This window comes from Tachyglossus aculeatus, chromosome 2 (assembly GCF_015852505.1).
Source record: "Tachyglossus aculeatus isolate mTacAcu1 chromosome 2, mTacAcu1.pri, whole genome shotgun sequence".
NCBI lineage: Eukaryota > Metazoa > Chordata > Mammalia > Monotremata > Tachyglossidae > Tachyglossus > Tachyglossus aculeatus.
The window spans coordinates 34,198,756-34,220,215 of NC_052067.1; the positions used below are offsets into that span (position 1 = coordinate 34,198,756).

General features: G+C 43.1%; 1 protein-coding gene across 1 annotated transcript in view; it reads left to right on the forward strand.

Moving 5' to 3' along the window:
- Positions 1-21,460, forward strand: part of LOC119922424 (collagen alpha-4(VI) chain-like) — a 78,105-nt gene that overhangs the window by 41,289 nt on the left and 15,356 nt on the right. Inside the window, 15 exon segments of the mRNA XM_038742271.1 lie at positions 645-716; positions 1,480-1,506; positions 2,179-2,223; positions 2,349-2,402; positions 7,312-7,374; positions 7,971-8,036; positions 9,290-9,343; positions 9,466-9,501; positions 11,064-11,126; positions 11,811-11,873; positions 12,971-13,033; positions 15,395-15,457; positions 16,829-16,879; positions 18,399-18,434; positions 18,535-18,597. Coding sequence (XP_038598199.1) covers positions 645-716; positions 1,480-1,506; positions 2,179-2,223; positions 2,349-2,402; positions 7,312-7,374; positions 7,971-8,036; positions 9,290-9,343; positions 9,466-9,501; positions 11,064-11,126; positions 11,811-11,873; positions 12,971-13,033; positions 15,395-15,457; positions 16,829-16,879; positions 18,399-18,434; positions 18,535-18,597 — 819 coding nt within the window.

Consider the following 21,460-nt stretch of genomic DNA (forward strand, 5'->3'; position numbering starts at 1 on the left):
GAAAGACATGTAATGTAGGATGAACTTCTTCTAATTCTGCCATCACATTTGCTTGAAGATGTACAGTGAGAGCACGCATTCTAGGAGAACTGACCTTACAGTTATCAATGATAATTAATAAGATATTTAACGATTTTGGGATTGTTTCATGTTATTTATGGGGTGACTACACAGGCAATGTGAATGCTAGTTAAGGCATTTTATCTGGCTAATTGGGGGGAAAAAGCACCACTGTGGAAAAAGAGAGTTTTCTTGGAGCTTGAAGTAGGGTTTATCTAGATTGATTGTCAATATTCATTAAATTAACCCAACTGCCAAATCTTCATTTCACTCAGCGCTGTGTAGAAAGTTCTTTTCTGGGAATTGTACCGTTCCTAATTGTTCCTTAGATCTCGTTAGTCGTTCAACAGAGCATTAACCTTTGTAGTGCCATAACAAAGAGCTTGTTGTGGACTTGGGGGAGAGTGGGCCAAACTTCACTCGATCCTAAGGAATGATTTTAGAGTACAAAGCTCTATCCTCATAAATCAGTTTATCATCTTGGTTTCTGTACCCTTACACAGCACAGAGTAAGCACTTAACAAGTGCTACAGTTCATTAAGTGCTGCAAATGTTAAAATGCAAGGCTCCTTTTCATTTCACAGGGAGAAAGAGGCCCCACTGGTTTCCCTGGACAGCGGGGTGAGACAGGATGCCTAGGTGCAAGAGGTCCTAAGGTGAGTTTCATGGAGATTCACCATTCTCATTCCTGTTTTGCTACCGTTATCACAGATCTGGAGAAACTTCCTTCCCTGGGAGAATTTAAGCATATGTGGCTGTTTAGTCCCAAGACCTCCTTGGAGTGAAAGATAATTCATCTTACTCCTTATTCTGGGGGCTGCCAATTCATCTTTCTCACCCTGCTGATCACTTTCTTGATGACTCTCTTGTACTGCCAGTAAAAGGATGTGTTACCACACTAATCATTTTACCCTTCTAGCTGATGAAATAGTTCTCCATGAAAAGTTTGCTGTTGTCATCATTGCAGTAACCCCAAATCACATCTGAAAAACATCTGTCCTACTTTAAAAAGCCCTCACTATATCAATCTTTCTGCTTGGCTCTGAATCTGTTTCTCTGTCTCTCTTTTTTTTTTTTTTTTTCTGTTTCTGGCCCTGTTTCTCACTGTCTATGAATGTCTCTGTCTATCTCAGTCTTGCTCCATACCTGTCTTTTTCTTGCTATCTCTCTCCCTCTCTCTTTCCATCTATTTATCTCCCTTTTCATCCCTTTCTCCTTGTGACTCTACGGGGGGTGGTTGCATGCAGGTAAAGTGGCACATTAAAAAGCCAACACACTTTTCTTAAGTACCCATCACACTCACTGGGAGAGAAACCATGTTCTTTTTCATCATCCATCCTGCAAGATACTTCAAGAAAGTCTATTTTTAAAAAGAAATCCCACTAAAAGGAAACTCACACTTTGATTTTGCAATTTCAGGGACTGAGAGGCCATGAAGGAGATAAGGTAGGTGTCCCCCCTTCTCTTTTTAAATGGAGTTTGCTTTTCTACCAACAAAACAATACTGAATTATTTCATTTTTCCTTTTCCTCCTTGAGGAAAGACAATAAAATTCCAAGAAGATCAAAGGCAAGAGGCAAGAATATTGTCATCAGATCTATAGTGTAAATCTTAGGGAAGCAAGTGTTGCCAAAAGAATTGTAATAAGTATTTCCTTTATAAGCCCAACATGTTGGTCTAACATTACTTTCATATATGAAAATTACTCTGGGAGGAAGTCAGCTATTCCAAAAATGGAAAATTCATTTGCCCCTCTTTCAAACCCACAACTTACCTCTAACCAGGCTCCTTTCATTTCAAATGATCACTGAAGTGACAGTCACTGAGTGTGCCCAGGATATGTAATTTTTAAACAGTTTTTTCCTTCTTAGGCCCAAATCTACATAGGGTAATAGTGCCATGAAGAATTGGAAATAGGGTGGTGGAGGCTCCAGGGAATTTTTTTAGTGTTGTCTTTACATTATTTTGATTCTTATTTAGGTTGCTGAACACGATTGGTTGATGGAAAAAACTGACAGGAAAACTAGAAGAAATAATATCAAAGACGATCTCACATGATCACTTTATATCTATTCTTGTTGCTAATAACATGTTGATTTTGTTTTGTTCTCACCACAGGGCAGTAAGGGTGATGATGGCATTAATGGGGTGGATGGTGAGCAGGTATAGAAACTTTCTGCTTACAGCAGAAACTTGAAACTGAATAAAACAGATTTCCATTGATATTCAGAGGATGTTATTCCATGTCTTTCATATTTCTCTATTTTTTCCCCTCTTTCTGGGTCTAGGGAGAGAGCGGAACTCCTGGAACCCATGGAGAAAAAGGCAGTGCAGGAAAGCGGGTATAATTTTGACTCCCTTGTTAAAACCCATTCCCCATTCCCCTCGTCAGGAAGCCTAAATTCCTAATCATTGGTATTGAGGCACTCAAACAGCTATTTCCTTCCTATTAATCCACTCTTCTCCCAATGTACCCCAGTTCGTATTTGTCATTTCTCTCAAGATAACCAACTAGCGTGCCTTAGTCTTATCTCACGGGCGTCTGATCCCTTGCTCCCACTTCAAATCCACCATACCACGGCTCTTCTGAAATAGCCTGTCCTTAGGAGGCTTTCCCTGGTTAATTCATCTTCTCCCCAAGTTCATTTTCCCCCAACTATTACCTCAGCACTTTTGCCCTCACAACCACCTGTAGCATTTTTGAACATATCTATTTTGTATATTTCTTATACCTCCTAATAATAATAATAATAATAATGGCATTTGTTAAGTGCTTACTATGTGCAAAGCACTGTTCTAAGCACTGGGGGATACAAGGTGATCAGGTTGTCCCACGTGGGGCTCACAGTCTTAATCCCCGTTTTACAGACGAGGGAACTGAGGCTCAGAGAAGTTTCTAGACTGTGAGCCCACTGTTGGGGAGGGACTGTATATGTTGCCAACTTGTACTTCCCAAGTGCTTAGTACAGTGCTCTGCACACAGTAAGTGCTCAATAAATATGATTGATTGATTGATTGACAAGTGCTTAAGCATTCACCAATCTCTATAGCCACGTATCCTTCTTTATCTTAGCTGTAAATTATTTTAATGTCATTCAGTCAATCGTATTTATTGAGTGCTAAGTGCAGAACACTGTATGAAGCACTTGAGAGAGTAATAATAATAATAATAATGATGGCATTTGTTAAGCGCTTATTGTGTATGAAGCACTGTTCTAAGCGCTGGGGGATACAAGGTGATCAGGTTGTCCCACGTGGGGCTCACAGTCTTAATCCCCATTTTACAGATGAGGTAACTGAGGCCCAGAGAAGTGAAGTGACTTGCCCAGGTCACACAGTTGACAAGTGGCTGAGCCAGGATTCAAACCCATGACCTCTGACTCCCAAGCCCACACTCTTTCCCCTGAGCCACGCTGCTTCTCTATGACCAGGGCAAGTCGCTTCACTGCTCTGTGCCTCAGTTTCTTCATCTTCAAAATGGGGATTCAATACCTGTTCTCCCTTCAACTTACTCCATGCTCCCCAAGTGGGACCTGATTAGCCTGTACCTACCCCAGTGCTTGGCACATAGTAAGCAACTAATAAATTCCATTATTATTGTTATTATTTTGTGCAGGTTCAGAGAGTAGAATATAACAATATAACAGACACATTCCCTGACCATAATGAGCTTACAGTTTATAGGGGGAGACAGACCTTAACATCAATAAATAACAGAAATGTCCTTAAGTGCTATAGGGCTGGGAGAAATCCCCACCCCCCCACACTACCTCCCCACAGCACTTGTACGTATATTTGTACAGATTTATTACTCTATTTATTTTACTTGTACATATACATTCTTTTCAACTGAAGTGCTGATTAAAATATTATTTATTAGTTGGCACGTTGAATCAGGGTTTCACAGCTCATCAATGAACTCAGCATTTCTTTACTGATTCTGGCTAAATTTCATTCCTCTTTTATTTATTTTAATACCGAGGTTGATGAAGGGCTCCTTTTGCTTCAGTTTCCAGGCACTTTAGCAAAGTGGGCTCTGATTCACAAAATAAATAAGCAAAACAGATATATGTATTGATTTTAGACTGTGAGCCCCTTTTAGACTGTGAGCCCACTGTTGGGTAGGGACTGTCTCTATGTGTTGCCAACTTGTACTTCCCAAGCGCTTAGTACAGTGCTCTGCACACAGTAAGCGCTCAATAAATACAATTGATTGATTGATTGATTGATTGATTTACTATTCTATTTATTTCGTTAATGATGTGCATCTAGCTTTAATTCTATTTGTTCTGACGATTTTGACACCTGTCTACATGTTTTGCTTTGTTGTTTGTCTCCCCCTTCTAGACTGTGAGCCTGTTGTTGGGTAGGGACCATCTCTATATGTTGCCGACTTGTCCTTCCCAAGCGCTTAGTACAGTGCTCTGCACACAGTAAGCGCTCAATTAATACGATTGAATGAATGAATAAAGGGAGCAAGTCAAGGTGATGCAGAAAGGAGTTGAAGAAAAGGAAAAGAGGGTTTAGTCAGGGAATATCTGCATCCTCCACTAAATTGAAGACCCTTGAGGGCAGACAGCGTGTCTCCAATTCTATTTTACTCTCACAAATGCTTAGTGTAGTGCTTTGCACACAGTGACTGCTCAATAAAAACTATTAAATAACTGATTGATTTATTGAATGAAATGTTGTTGTTAGCCAGATATACGAAGAGTGCAAATCAATCCTTCTGGTCATAAATTCCCTGCAGTCTGAAAAACAAATTTGGGGAAAATAATATTAAGCATTGGGCTGGACCGGGAGACTTGAAATGTAACTTATACCAAAGTTGTGTTCATTCTTTCATTCATTCATTCAATAATAATAATAATGGCATTTATTAAGCACTTACTATGTGCAAAGCACTGTTCTAAGCACTGGGGAGGATACAAGGTGATCAGGTTGTCCCACAGGGGGCTCACAGTCTTAATCCCCATTTTACAGATGAGGTAACTGAGGCCCAGAGAAGTTAAGCGACTTGCCCAAAGTCGCACAGCTGACAATTGGCAGAGCAGGGATTTGAACCCATGACCTCTGACTCCAAAGCCCGTGCTCTTTCCACTGAGCCACACTGCTTCTCATATTTATTGAGTACTTACAGTGTGCAAAACACTTTACTAAGCACAGGGAGAGTACAATATAACAACAGACACATTCCCTGCCCACAATGAGCTCAAAGTCTAGAATGATTTTAGGCAAGTTATTTGAGACCCCAGTGACTCAATTTCCTTGTCTGTAAAATGGGAGGGTTTCAGTTCATTCATTCACTTAGTCATATTTATTGAGAGCTTACTGTGTGCAGAGCCCTGTACTAGGCACTTGGAAACTACAATACAGCAATAGAGACAATCCCTACCCACAATGGACTCACAGTCTTGAGGGGGGAGACAGCCATCAATACAAGTAAACAGGCATCAGTAAAAATAAACAGAATTATAGATATACATATCTATACAAGTAAACAGGCATCAATAAAATAAAAATAAACCGAATTATAGATATACATATATAAATAAGTGCTGTGGGGCAGGGAGAGGGGGTAGATCAAAGGGAGTGAGTGGCGGTGACGTGGAAGGGAGTGGGAGATAAGGAAAAGTGGGACTTAGTCCGGGAAGGCCTCTTGGAGGAGGTGAGCCTTCAGTAGGGTTTTGAAGGGGGGAAGAGTGATTGTTTCAATCAATCAATCAATCAATCGTATTTATTGAGCGCTTACTATGTGCAGAGCACTGGACTAAGCGCTTGGGAAGTACAAATTGGCAACACATAGAGACAGTCCCTACCCAACAGTGGGCTCACAGTCTAAAAGGGGGAGACAGAGAACAGAACCAAACATACCAACAAAATAAAATAAATAGGATAGAAATGTACAAGTAAAATAAATAAATAAATAAATAAATAGAGTAATAAATATGTACAACCATATATACATATATACAGGTGCTGTGGGGAAGGGAAGGAGGTAAGATGGGGGGATGGAGAGGGGGACGAGGGGGAGAGGAAGGAAGGGGCTCAGTCTGGGAAGGCCTCCTGGAGGAGGTGAGCTCTCAGCAGGGCCTTGAAGGGAGGAAGAGAGCTAGCTTGGCGGAGGGGCAGAGGGAGGATTGTTTGGCGGATTTGAGGAGGGAGGGCACTCCAGATCAGAGGTAGGACGTGGGCCAAGGGTCAGTGGCGAAACAGGTGAGATCGAGGCACAGTGAGAAGGTTAGCGGCAGTAGAGCGGAGTGTGCAGGCTGGGTTGTAGGAGGACAGAAGGGAGGTGAGGTAGGAGGGGGCAAGGTGATGGACAGCTTTAAAGCCAATAGTGAGGAATTTTTGTTTGATGTGAAGGCAGACAGGCAACCGCTGGAGGTTTTTGAGGAGGGGGATGACACGCCCTGAACGTTTCTGTAGAAAGACAATCGGGGCAGCAGAGCGAAGTATGGACTGAAGTGGGGAGAGGCAGGAGGCTGGGAGGTCAGAAAGGAGGCTGATACAGTTATCCAGTCGGGGTAGAATGAGTGACTGTGCCAACTTGGTAGCGGTTTGGATGGAGAGGAAAGCTGGGATCCTGGCGATGTTGTGAAGGTGAGACCGACACCGTCTGGTGACGGATTGGATATGTGGGTTGAATGAGAGAGCAGAGTCAAGGACGACACCACACCAAGGTTACGGGCCTGTGAGACGGGAAGGATGGTTGCGCCGTGTACCGTGACGGGAAAGTTCGGGAGAGGACAGGGTTTGGGAGGGAGGAGAAGGGTACTCCTCCTTACCTCGCAGGGATGGAAATGAAAACACCAATGAAACAATGTGGAAATACTTAAAGTTCACTGCCGGTCATGGGCCATAATATTATAGTATTCTATGATTGCATCTCTTCAGATCAACAATCGTCCTGGAGAGTGGTTTACTTTATTTGTCATAGCCCTCTTACAGCAGCTTGAGGGACAAGCAAGCCCCAAAAGAAGTCCTTCTCCTCCCTTTCTCAGAGGCTCCAGGAACTCAATGTTCCAACTACTACTGCCCTATATTTCTGTAGCCAGAAGGTTTCTAGGAGTGGGCCCCCTTTTCACCCTCTCCTTCTGGCAGAAGACATCCTAAATTCCAAGTGAATCTTCATTTGTCAACATCCTTTCCTCCCTTGGGCACCTCCTGATGGGTAAGTTCTTGGGTATTAAGAACTTGACAGCTTTCTAGGTGAATCACTAACAGCCATTCCTCTTTTTGTGATTAAAGGGTTGGAAAGGCCCTCCCGGAGAGGTCGGTGATCCAGGACTTCTGGGCTTCGGAGGAGATCCCGTAAGCTGGGTTTGGGGAGCACGCTTTTCCATCGGTCAGGAGTGACATACAAAAGTTTGCAGCAATGGTTGCCTTTCCCCAGACACTGCAGGAACTATGCTGTTTATCAGTGAAATCCATCAAATGGAAAATTGGGACTGGAGAAGAAGACAGATCGAACATTTAACAATATTCTCCCCATTAAGAGTTGATGGCAAACACATGAAAATGAAAATAAAATACACCTTGTCCAATTTAATAACAATAATGATGATGGCATTTATTAAGCGCTTACTATGTGCAAAGCACTGTTCTAAGCACTGGGGAGGTTACGAGGTGATCAGGTTGTCCTACTGGGGGCTCACAGTCTTAATCCCCATTTTACAGATGAGGTAACTGAGGCCCAGAGAAGTTAAGTGACTCGCCCAAAGTCACACAGCTGACAATTAGCAGAGCTGGGATTTGAACCGATGAGCTCTGACTCCAAAGCCCGTGCTCTATTCCACTGAGCCACGCTGCTGCTACCTAGTCCAATTTAGTTGAGTTTCTCTGATCGGAACATTTTCCCTCCTCCTTTTGTCTTCTTCCCTTGAGTAACAAAGCTTTTATATCCTCAGGGGGATCCTGGAACCAGCAGTAAAATCCGAGGTCAAAAGGGAGAAAAAGGCAGAAGAGGGAGACAGGTAAAGCCCATTTCAAAAAGCAGCTGCAAAGAGGCATCCGGGTCTCATTGATGCTGATATAGGCTTTTGGGGTAGCTTTTGAAGGGGATAAAAATTAGGGAGAATTTATAAAGGGTTTTGTCCCGCAGACTTAAAGAAATACTAGAGATTATATTTTTAATCAAAGGTCGCATTTCAAAAATAGCTTTTGGGTTCTCTGTGGCCAGTGCCATAGGGGATGCAAATTATTGCTTCCCCAGGGTTTATGGTGGGAAATAACTTAGATTAATGATTAATTGTTTCAGAGCTGGAACAAATCAAACTGTGATTCAGAATGTATCAAAGAAGAAAGCAGTTCTGTCAGTTTATCCCTCCTGATCTGGGTTCCCGCAAACTAAAAGATTGTTATAAATCATCCCGTAAAATACAAATAACTGGACACTGTCTTAAGAATGTCTTTTAAACCAGTTTGGCTCATGTATTAAAGTTCCCAAGAATAAGGGCTGTTTTTGTTTCCCTTGCACACAAAGCTTTTGCTGTGGACCATTTGTTCAATGACAAGAGGCGGATTTATTGCAAGTCAATTAACAACCCATTGCTTAGTTGAAGCCTGGCTAGTGATCCATTTGGAAAATGTTTGGAACAGAAGTATGTAGCCGGTTGGGAGACAGTGTTGGGGAACACGTCCCTTTACGGGTTTACTGCAGCAATTGCCCCCACGAAGTTAGCAACACTTATCTAGCTACAGTGTTGCTGTGAATCAAACCGTAATGATCTATTTCCCTCTGTGTATCTTCAGGGAAGACTTTAGACCAGCTCCCGAATTTAGTTAAAGCAGGAGACATAGAAATCCTAGCTCCCCTTTCCCCCTTGGCAAGCATCCTTGGCCCTTTCCCTACTGATGTGCTCCTAGCTCCCCTCATCCACTCCTACAGGAAAATGTGGCTTTCTGGCAACATTCAAATTGAATGTTCAAATTCAAATTCAAATTGCCACTGCAACATTCAATTCTACTTCTCTGGCCCTGCCCTCTACCCGAGATAGTGAAGCAGGAGGAAAGGGGAAGGGAGGAAGGTCTGTTGTTTCAGGACTCTGTGGGACTGGGCTGCTTGCCTAAGGTGGGACTTTCCCCATTTGCAAATGTAATGAAATACCTGAAGAAAAAATCCTGGAACCTTGGAATTCTACCATACAGCTATCACTGGTTTGCTTTTAGGAAACAAATCTAAACCCAACAAACTTCAATCGAAACAGTTCTGCCTTCTGTCGTTTAGGGAAATCCTGGACGAGTCGCCTTGCAGGAAGAGACTGGAAACAGGGGCCCTGAGGTACGGACAATTTATAGTCGGCACTGTTTCCTTTGCGAGTCACCCTCCAGTCAGGGACTTTCCTTATTTTGATTGTTTTGATGCTTCTGATTGATGGGTAATTTTTGTCTTTTATTTTTTAGGGGGCAAGAGGTCAAAGAGGCCAACCTGGCATAAAGGTGAGTGGCTGTTACTGACTCTACAGACAGAGCTAAACTTTGTTCTGAATCACCCTTCCAGCTCTCTAATCCATGATCCTCTGGCACTGGTTTTGAGTCAGTGGGTTGGCACATGAGTTATTTGGGGGATTGATTTCACCTCAGGGGGTTATGTGGGAATTATTGGAAAATGGCTTTTTTTTGCCTTTCCATTAGTAAAAAGGAAATTTTCCAAATGCCGGGGAAGGTGCGAATCCAAACTTTTTTCCTGTGAAAACACGTCAGAATTTTCCTTTCCAAGCCTGGGGCAGAGGCAGCCTTGGCTTATGGGAGAGTAGAGATGGGGATGGGGAAGAGCAGCATGTGGAGCAGGCATCAGGCCCTGTTCCAAAGTCAGCACGACGACTACATGTGCAAATGACAATGAGCCAAGGAGTGAGGAATTTCCCTGTTCTTTAGCTGGAAGGGACTTCCTGGAGAGATCACATTGAATCCAGCCCCTCGGCTCCAGGTGGGCTGATTCCCATGTGGCGTATCCAAATAGAGGCCTACCTACCCTTTGGAGGTTTTTGAGGAGTGGGGAGACATGTGTCGACTTCTGGCTTAGAAAAATAATCCGGGCAACAGAGGGAAGTATGGACTGAAGAGGGATGGAGGTCTGCAAGGAGGCTAATTTGGTAGTGGAGTCTTATCTACTTAGGTAGTCTTATCAGAATTATCATCAATCGTATTTATTGAGTGCTTACTGTGTGCAGAGCACTGTACTAAGTGCTTGGGAAGTACAAATTGGCAACATATAGAGACAGTCCCTACCCAACAGTGGGCTCAAGCCATGCTCTTGGAGAATTTAGCAGTGTGAGATGCATTACATCTATCTCTCAGTTCAGGGTAATATTGACTGCTTCAGGGCACTTAACAGGTCTGATGTCAGGGCTGATTTAGTTAGCGGGACCATCCGGACCTCCAAGGATTAATGTGTCAAGATGTAAGAAAAGGAACGGCCTTCTGTCAAATTTAAAATAACTTGATAAATATTGTACCTTGTGAACCAAACGTTAATGAATGCAGCTTTCAAGGATATCTAATTTAGAATCAATGCAATGGAATACAATGTGGAGACCACCCAACCCGATCAATATGCCCCCATACTATAATGTGCTTCACTAAGCAACCCAAGCCCTGCATGCCCTCTCACCCTTCATAGATACAGTACACAAGATATAACAGCAATGCATTCACAGAGCTCAGCAAATGGAAGAGAGGGATAGTACTTCCCAAGCGCTTAGTACAGTGCTCTGCACACAGTAAGCGCTCAATAAATACGATTGATGATGATGATGATGATGAGAGTGGAACAAAATTCTGGCCCCACATTCTTCAGTACATAGGGTAGATATTCCCATACGCTCCCTACATCCTTTTCTGTGCTAAGCTACACCTCCTTCGAAGAAGAATAAGTCAGTATATCATCATTTCCCATGTTTCTTTTGGGGTCCAATAACCATATATAATGGAAGAGTAGGGGGCCTTTGGGATTATTAAGACTGACCGACGAATTGACTCATTTTCATTCATTTTGGCAGGGTTTTCAAGGACAGCGTGGACAAGAGGGTTCTAAAGGATGGCCTGGGTTTCAAGGCTCACAGGTGGTATCACGAGAGTCTAACTGGCTTTGTTGAAGAACTATTCATCATTCGGGTCTGTTTTTTCTTCAGAAACCCTGGCTCCAGGGGGAAGTTAAGATAATGATCAATGGGATAATCAATCCTCAGTGACTGTTGGTGTCTCACTATTGAAAATAGGCTAATTTCAATTTCCACTATTTCACCCAGCAGGAAGCCAGTAGCAGAGGAATTAGTGTATTCAGGTTGTTCACAGGAGATCTAGAGAAAAATAAATGGAAAAGAAGGGGATTTGGAGGGAGAGAGCTAAAGCAATTTAGTCACTGTATGATCAGCCGGTATATGATCTCTCTCTATCGTAGCGTGGTAAAATTTTGATGGGGAGCTCTTGAAACTAACCCTTGTCTCCTTTCATTATTTAAAATGAAACTAGCACCATGAAAAGCCCCATTTAATAGCATTTTCTCAGACACCAGAGTCTGTCTTATTAAGAGAGCCTCTGGGCACAAGGAGTCATGAACCTGGGAGGTCGAGTTATTTATTTATGTGCGCTTACTTGTGGATCAATATTTTCCAGAATCTTTCAGGATGCTCTAGGATAAGGCTGCAGAACTAAATCCAGAATTAGTGTTTCTTTCCAGAACTCTGACTTTTATAATGGCAAAAAGTATTAATAGTTCTTCATCGATTTGTTGTTGTTTTGGCTAGGGTCCAAGAGGTCACCAAGGACCCAAGGGAACATCTGGATTGCAAGGTTTACCCGGTCCCCAAGTAGGTCACCCACTGTTGCAGACCTAACAATGACTTCTAGATAGGAAATGGCAGATAAAAAGGTGCAAATCACTGCACAACATGTGAATCAGAGAGGCAGCATGGCCTAGGAGTGTGAGGACCTGAATTCTAATCCTGGCTCTGCCACTGGCTTGCTGTGTGATCTTGGGCAAGTCACTTAACTTCTCTGTGCCTCAGTTATTTCATCTGTAAATGGGGATTAAGACTGTAAGCCCTGTGTGGGGTTATCCTGTACCTACCCTAGCATTTAGTAGAGTGCCCGGAACACAATAAATGCTTAAAAATTCAGTTAAAAAAACCCTCAAAAGTCAGTTAGGATGCTTATGCCTTTTGCAGTTTTGTCACAGTTCTGAAATGGAAACTATGTCTAAGGAATAAGAGGGAAGAAGCAAAACAATTTGTTACTGAATGCCTAAACGGCAGCCTTCTAACATAAATCTGAAAACATTTTTTTCCCAGTCTCTACTGGAACCCCATTAGGACTGAACTTGGCACCTAATTCAACAGGTTTCTTTCACTATTTTTCTTGGAGAAAATGTCAGCATAACATTGAAGTACTCAAAAAGAATCTGAACCTTTCTCAATCTTAATTATTCAGGTCAAAATAACACTTTTTCCTCACTAACGAATGCTTAGAGACCTGAATTGTCCAGATAATTGCCTCAATGCTCCATTTCCCTTTGTCTTTCCACTCTCTCAAGAGCTCAGTACAGTGCTCAGCGCACAATAAGTGATCAATAAATACCACTGATTGATTGATAAGTGCTGGCCTTGAATAAAATACTTACCGATCACTACTAATCCTATATCTTAATTTAATTTCATCTGGATGTAACTGATTAGCACAAAGCATTGTCTAAATTTAAGGACGCACTTCAGAAGGCCTATCTCAAACACTGAATCAGCTCTATGCTATAATAAAAGAACTGGATCAACCTCAGAATATTGTGTGAGAAAATTTAATGACTTCTTCCCCAAGAAGCTCCATAAACTACTTATATGCCACTGGAGACTAGAATTGTGGTATTTGAATTCTTGTGTATCTTTTCTGGTCGTTCATATTATTTCTTTCTCAGGGTGCTCCAGGATCTCCAGGTGCACCTGGCTTAAAAGGGAAAATTGGACGCAGGGGATTTAAGGTAAACTCCAGAATATGCGGTTTCCTACTCAGTAAATATTGCAGAAATTTATCTTCTCTTCATGAATTTCCTTTATGCAAAGCTGGTGTTGTGTACAGGGCTTCTGGGAAAATTTTGATTCTGGTCAGTTGAGTGCACCTCCATTGACCTGGCATACCAGGCGTGTCAGACCTCCCACTGAAATGTATAATAGCCTGTAACTTAACCCACTCAAAGAGGAAAGGGCAAATACAACAAATGCCCCAAAACAACACCTTTCAGCAAGACCAAACAAGAATTCCTTATTACGCATCTTCCCTCCTCACGGGCTATACTCCAGATCACATTCTTCATTATGACCAAACTAACCTTCTTAGGGAACTTGTTCCCAACTCTGACCTACGGCTCACACCCTTCTCCACTTTCCTGGAATTTAGTCCTTCTGTAGTTCCTAGCTCCCCACATTTCCAATTGCTCCTGAATACCCACCTCCTTCAAGAGATGTTACCAGACTAATTTCCACCACAACTGGTTTTGTCTTCTCAATGTGCAAGCATTGATAACCGCCTGTCTCTCCCCAGCCCAGTCCATACTTCAATCCGCTGCCCACATCATCTTTCTACAAAAACGTTCGGGACACGTCACCCCTTTTCCTCAAAAATCTCCAGTGGTTGCTTATCCATCTCCTTATCAAACAAAAACTCCTCACCGTCGGTTTTAAAGCACTCCATCACCTCGCCCCCTCCTACCTCACCTCACTTCTCTCCTTCTACAACCCAGCCCGCATATTCTGCTCATTTATTGCTAACCTAGAACAGTGCTTTGCACATAGTAAGTGCTTAATAAATGCCATTATTATTATTATTATTATTAACCTTCTCACTGTGCATAGATCTCTCCTGTCTCATGCCCATGTCCTGCCTCTGGCCTGGAATCCCCTCCTTCCTCAAATCTGACAATTACCCTCCTCACCTTCAAAACCTTATTGAAGGCATATCTCTTCCAAGAGGCCTTCCCAGACTATTCTCTCCTTTTCCTCATTTCCCACTCCCTTCTGTGTCGCCCTGTCTCGCTCCCTTTGCTCTTCCCCCAAGTCCCCCCCACCCCAGAACTTATGTATACATCAGTAATTTTATTTATTTGTATTGATGACTGTCTCCCCCCCTCTAGATTGTAAGCTCATTGTGGGCAGGGAATGTCACTGTTTATTGTTGTATTGTACTTTCCCAAGTGCTTAGTACCTCCCAGACTGAGCCCCCTCCTTCCTCTCCCCCTCATCCCCCTCTCCATCCTCCCCGTCTTATCTCCTTCCCTTCCCCACAGCACCTGTATATATGTATATATGTTTGTGCATATTTATTACTCTATTTATTTATTTTACTTGTACATACCTATTCTATTTATTTTATTTTGTTAATATGTTTGGTTTTGTTCTCTGTCTCCCCCCTTCTAGACTGTGAGCCCACTGTTGGGTAGGGACTGTCTCTAGATGTTGCCAACTTGTACTTCCCAAGTGCTTAGCACAGTGCTCTGCACACAGTAAGCGCTCAATAAATACGATTGATTGATTGATTGCAGTGCCCTGCACACAGTAAACACTTAATATATTGATTGAATTAACATTCCATTTTTTTTTATTTCATTTGTCAGTACCTTTACTACTATCAGTTTTATCTACATTTCCCCCACTTTTCCAGTGCCTCCGTAGTACACAATTTATGATTTCTAAGCTCCTCAAGAGCTGGGATTGTGTCTTTTATTTTATTGTATCCTCCCATGCACACACAGTGGGAGTTCAGTGAATACAAGACGGAGTCTCTGGTTGGGAATGATGGATGAGCCCTGGTCCTGATATTTCAGGTCGAGAACCCGTACGGAGGTACTGATTACGAACGCTGGTGATTTGGGCAGAGCACACTCTCACTTTCCCTTCTCTGCCTGTCTTGTTCCCTCTGGGAACGAGTGTTTCAGTGGCAGGCATTCGCACATTGTGAAGTGCATGCAATGCTTTTGGTGATCAGGACGCATTAATGGCTGAAGAATTCACAGTAGAGTACGAAATGCCGTGCCAAGGTGCCATGACCCACAAGATAGTTGCATCAATACCACTACGGTCTCTGCTGCCCAAATTGCCAGTTACTTTTCAGGATTCCTGCTGGCTCTGTCCACCTTGTGATACGCACTGGACGGTCCTTTGGTAAGAAACTATCACTATTTGACAGAGTAGGTGAGTCTAGGACTCAGGTCTCCTGATTCAAAACAGGGCTTTTCCCAGTAGAACAACTGCAGGGCTTACCTACGATGACTACAGTTGAATAAATCAATGAATGAATGAAAAGATCGGCAAGGGAAAATAATTTCATTTTAATTATATTCCAATAGGGAGATCATGGAGAACTAGGAGAGAGAGGCCCACTGGGGCCAGTAGGATCAAGAGGCGTGCCTGTGAGTCTTGTTTTTCTGCTTTTAAATTTGTAACACCTTACTGATTATCGATGCTGTTCATCTCATTTATCATCACTGTGATTTCTCTCTTCTTTGGCTGTCTGAAATCTCTGAGATAAAGAAAGTCCTGAACTCTGAGTATCTCATCCAGCTCTCCCAGAGACACCAAAATGCTATCAAAATGGACGGAGCATAAACATTCATATGGGAGAAGTATCCTACTCTCCTTTTCTCTTCACTCACATTACTCTTACTTTCAGAGCGCATGTTGGCGCTGCCTCTGCAAATGAAACATTTTAATGATAATTATGAAATTTTAACTAAAGTCAACAGTTGAAGAAGTTGCCAGGCCATGGTAGATGTCTCCAAAATAGATTTTTTTGGGATAAAGATGATTCAGGCTCATCATTCCTTTTAATACCATCGAGAAGTAGAAATGTCCTTGACCCTTATTCTAAAACCAGAATAAGGACACTAAATTTTAGTGTTCTGAACAAAGTACATCACATATCATTGCATTTGGACTTCTAATCACTTTTTCCCTTTATCTCTCCAAATCCTCTGTTCTCTACCACCTAATTGCTCATAGGGTTTGGATTTGTGGTTGTCATTTCCGTCCATTTACCAAATTCAGCAGGAGCCCATTACACCCACCTATGAATTAAAGTCTCCATGCAGTTGCTATTAAAGTCTCTTGACTGCAGTATCCATGACAGATGGCTTTCCAACTCATCATTCAGACAGCACAATAGGATAATTGAGAGAAGCAGCGTGGCTCAGTGGAAAGAGTCCGGGCTTTCGAGTCAGAGGTCATGGGTTCAAATCCCAGCTCCGCCAATTGTCAGCTGTGTGACTTTGGGCAAGTCACTTAACTTCTCTGGGCCTCAGTTACCTCATCTGGAAAATGGGGATTAAGACTGTGAGCCCCCCGTGGGACAACCTGATCGCCTTGTAACCTCCCTAGCGCTTAGAACAGTGCTTTGCATATAGTAAGCACTTAATAAATGCCATTATTATTATTATTATAATGAGAAAGGGCTGTCTTGCCTTTTTACCCCTTGAAAATCAATTTTTCCTATAACAATCCCCTGGCAAGGGCTAGTCTAGGTATCTGGGATGCACCTTAAGGCAGAGAAATTTTTAAATCAAAGAGGACACCCCCATTTGCAGTCCAGTGGGAAGGGTCCATCTGCCCGATGAACTCCCACCCTCCCCTCTTTTCATCACAATCATAATTTCGCTAGGGCTTTTGCTCTCCTCAGTCTCTAACTAGACAGTTATCTAGTACACCACACCTCCAAATATCCAGTGTTAAATATGTGAAGGCTCTGTCCATTACGTCCCCTAACTTTGACTGTGCCATTTTCACAGGGCCTACCTGGCAAAGAAGGATATGGTCATCAAGGAAGAAAAGGAGCTAAGGTAGGCTCAAGCAGTGTTTATGTCCTCTGAATACTTAATCGCAACTCATCTTTTTCATGGAGGATAGCAATCAAAAATTCTTTTTTAATGGTATTAAGCGCTTACCAAGTGCCGGGCACTGGACTAAGCATCGGAGTCGATACAAGGGCTTACAGTTTTAATCCCCGTTTTACAGATGAGGGAACTGAGGCACAGGGAAGTTAAGTTACTTGATCACACAGTAGACAAGGTGAGGCCGGGATTGGAACCTCGGTCCCCTGACACCCTGTCCCGTGCTCTTTCTACTAGGCCACGGCGCTTCTCTAGGTTCTAGACACGGAGTTTTTACCATCTACTATTTTGTTGCAGCAAGGACGTTGAATGGTTATCAAAACTTGAGGATAATCCTCAGGAGCTTCTGACTAATATATATCCACTGTGCCATTCCTCTCAAGGAGTGACATAAGGGCCTGGAAACTAATTGGCCAGTGGGATCAACTGGGAAGAGTGGGAGACGGAGCCGGGAAGAAGTATGGCTGTGGAGAGTCCTTCCCCCTAATTGTCTATGGTCAGTCTCCTTCCATCTTTGCTGGGGACTTGGGGAAAGGTCACCGGAGTGGCTTTCCCACGGCATTCCCACAGTAGAGTTTTGCAGTAGCTTTTCGCCCCTTCTCCCTGCCAAATCCCTGCATCAGCTATGACCGGCTCTCCTGCTATCCCACCCACCACAGCTGCAACTGCCACTGCACCTACGTCCCATCATTTACATATCTATTCTATTTATTTTATTTTGTTAGTATGTTTGGTTTTGTTCTCTGTCTCCCCCTTTTAGACCGTGAGCCCACTGTTGGGTAGGGACCGTCTCTATATGTTGCCAACTTGTACTTCCCAAGCACTTAGTACAGTGCTCTGCACACAGCAAGCGCTCAATAAATACGATTGATGATGTTGATGATGATTTTGGTGGGCCTTAAATGAGCATTCTTGGTTGAACAAATGAGTGAGAGTGGCCAGAAGTCAAGATTTCTTTCATGTGACATTTTGCCTTTGGTGTTACCTTTCCCCAAGCACCACTTCCCATTAAAAAGAGGATGGAGTTTCAGTTGCTTTTGACTTCTTTTTACCATTTTATCTCCTAAGAATTGTTTCTACCTTAGGATTTGAGAACAGTTAGTGGAGACCCGCACCTCGATTGAGTTTAATAGAGTGCTAGAGGTCCTTCCAATCCCTCTAACCCCACAAGCAGCAGCTGACTACTGCCGATTCACTACAGGAGTGGTGAAAAGAAATCTCAATATACGGAAGAAAAGGAAAGCATTTTATAAAAATCAATTTCTACATCATTTTATCCAGGACTACAAAAATAAAAGCTGGTCCCCTGGGAGAAACCTGGAATGGGAGTGAGAACTTTAGCTGCTCACCTTGACCAGTGTTTACAGTCTGTTTTACCTAGATTTACGAAACATGCATTTTCCCCCCAAAGCTCTGGAAGGCGTAACCCAAATTAGACTAAAGAAATGCCTCTCCTTTATTACACTAGGGAGAATATGGATTCCCTGGATTTCCTGGCTTGCAGGTAAGGAGTCCAACCTTTTTAGGATTTCCGTAACAGCATTTACTATTTCTTTTCCTCGGTATCGTCTCACCTTCAAGCTTCTGGTTTAAATTCTCAAAAGGGAGAAGATGGTGCTCCAGGCTACCCAGGAAAACAAGGATCCAAGGGGGTTAGAGGAAGAGGGGTGAGCACAACAAACACTTTAAAAAGAATTTTTGATGGGTTCCAGTTCTCAATAATAATAAGAACACTTTACTAGGGCTATGTAAATTCCACATAGGTCAACAGTGCTTTCCCTCCATATTTTCTGTGATTTATTTTTGTTCTGTGAGGGTGTACTCTACAGCTTCCACCACACCTTCCTTCCTTTCTCCTCCCCTCCCTCTCTGTCTGAGCACAAACACACAGTAAAACTAAAAACCCGCCTCTACATTTGCCTGCTACCTTTCACTGTGTATCTCTCCTTGGATCTATCCAAGTGCTTGGCACATAGTAAGCGCTTAACAAATACCATAATTATTATTTCTTTCCTCCTGCCTCTCCAGTGGGTAGGGACCGTCCCTATATGTTGCCAACTTGTACTTCCCAAGCGCTTAGTACAGTGCTCTGCACACAGTAAGCGCTCAATAAATATGATTGAAGGAATGAATAATAGCCATCCCCCGAGCACGAGGTTGGTGGTTGGCAGATTGGGGGGCTATTATTATTCTGCTACTGTTCCAGCTGGAGAAGTGGGAGGAAAGAAAGGGAGCAGGCACAAGATAAACTGTTCATATAGGATTCAATAAGGGAATCACAATCTAAAAAGGGGACGATGGGCACATAGAAAGAGGATTATATTACAAACCACAGGAGCAACTGAAGCACAGGATTCAAAAATTTAGACCATTGAAAGGGGAAACGGTGCTTGGAGGGGGGATCCTAAGGAGCCATGTCACTCCAGGCCATAGCCCTTGCTTACGGATGGCTCAGCCTCCCTAATGCGTGGCTCAGTGGAAAAAGCCCGGGCTTTGGAGTCAGAGGTCATGGGTTCGAATCCCGGCTCTGCCACATGTCTGCTGTGTGACATTGGGCAAGTCATTTAACTCCTCTGAGCCTCAGTTACCTCATCTGTAAAAAGGGGATTAAGACTGTGAGCCCCATGTGGGGCAACCTGATCACCTTGTATCCCCCCAGCGCTTAGAATAGTGCTTGGCACATAGGAAGTGCTGAACAAATGCCATTATTATTATTATTATTATTATTTAGCAGTTAAGAGGGCAGCCTTCTGGATGCTCCGTTCCTTCTGCAAAGGGCGGGCCGGGCTCCCATACTGAGGGTTCACTGGTCGGAAGCTGCTCTGGATATTTGGTGCTTGCTAGGAATCTCACTGTGGCTATTCTGGTTTATTTCCTAAATTGGGATCATTGACCCCTGGATTCTTCAGCTACCTCTTTCATCCTTATTGGAATCTTTTGAGGGGTGGAAAATGGGTACAACTGTGACCAACCCATCACTATGGGAGTAGTTGCAACAATTCCCAAGAAGCACTCTATGACTTGGTTACAGAAGCCATAGGTTATACTGAAGCACTTGTCAATCAATCAATCAGTCGTATTTATTGAGTGCTTACTGTGTGCAGGACACTGTACTAAGCACTTGGGAGACTACAACATAACAATATAATAGTGTTGGCAGACACATTCTCTGCCCACAGTGAGCTTACAGCCTAGAAGAGGAGACAGACATCATATACATCATCATCATCATCATCAATCGTATTTACTGAGCGCTTACTATGTGCAGAGCACTGTACTAAGTGCTTGGGAAGTAAAAATTGGCAACATATAGAGACAGCCCCTACCCAACAGTGGGCTCACAGTCTAAGAGGGGGAGACAGAGAACAAAACCAAACATACTAACAAAATAAAATAAATAGAATAGATATGTACAAGTAAAATAAATAAATAAATAGAGTAATAAATATGTACAAACATATATACATATATGCAGGTGCTGTGGGGAAGGGAAGGAGGTAAGATGGGGGGGATGGAGAGGGGGGCGAGGGGGAAAGCCAATTCATATACATAAAAAATTACAGATATGTACACAGGTGCTGTGGCGTTGAGGGAAGGATGAATAAAGGGATTAAGTCCAAGTGCACAGGTGACGCAGAAGGGAATGGGAGAAGAGGAAATGAGGGCTTAGTCAAGGAAGGCCTTTTGGAGGAGATTTGCCTCCAATAAGGCTTTGAAGGTGGAGCAAGTAATTGTCTGTCAGATATGAGGGGGGAGGGCGTGTCAGGCCAGAGGCAGGACATAGGTGAGAGGTTGGCGGGGAAAAAGAAGAGATTGAGGTACAGTGAGTAGGTTGGCATTACAGGAGCGAAGTGTTCAGGCTGGGTTGTAGTAAGAAAGTAGCTAGGCGAGGTAGGAGCGGGCAAAGTGATTGAGTACTTTAAAGCCAATTCATTCATTCATTCATTCAATTGTATTTATTGAGCACTTACTGTGTGCAGAGCACTGTACTAAGCACTTGGGAAGTACAAGTTGGAAATGGTAAGCCAATGGTAAAGCCAATGGTAAGGAGTTTCTATTTAATATGGATTTGGATGGGCAATCACTGCAGGTTTTTGAGGTGTGGGGAAACATGGCCTGAATGGTTTTGTAGGAAAATGGCCCTTGTCATGACAGGTTGCTGAATCCCCTACTAGTTTTAAGACTATTTCTTCTCCCGGACATTTGTTTTGTCACTATTTGTTGAATGGCACATTCAACATTCACCCACAACAATGCCAGAGCCCATGAGAAGCAGCATGGCTCAGTGGAAAGAGCCCGGGCCTTGGAGTCAGAGGTCATGGGTTCAAACCCCAGCTCCGCCAACTGCCAGCTGTGTGACTTTGGGCAAGTCACTTAACTTCTCTGTGCCTCAGTTCCCTCATCTGTAAAATGGGGATTAAGACTGTGAGCCCCCCGTGGGACAACCTGATCACCTTGTAACCTCCCCAGCGCTTAGAACAGTGCTTTGCACATAGTAAGCGCTTAATAAATGCCATTATTATTATTGTT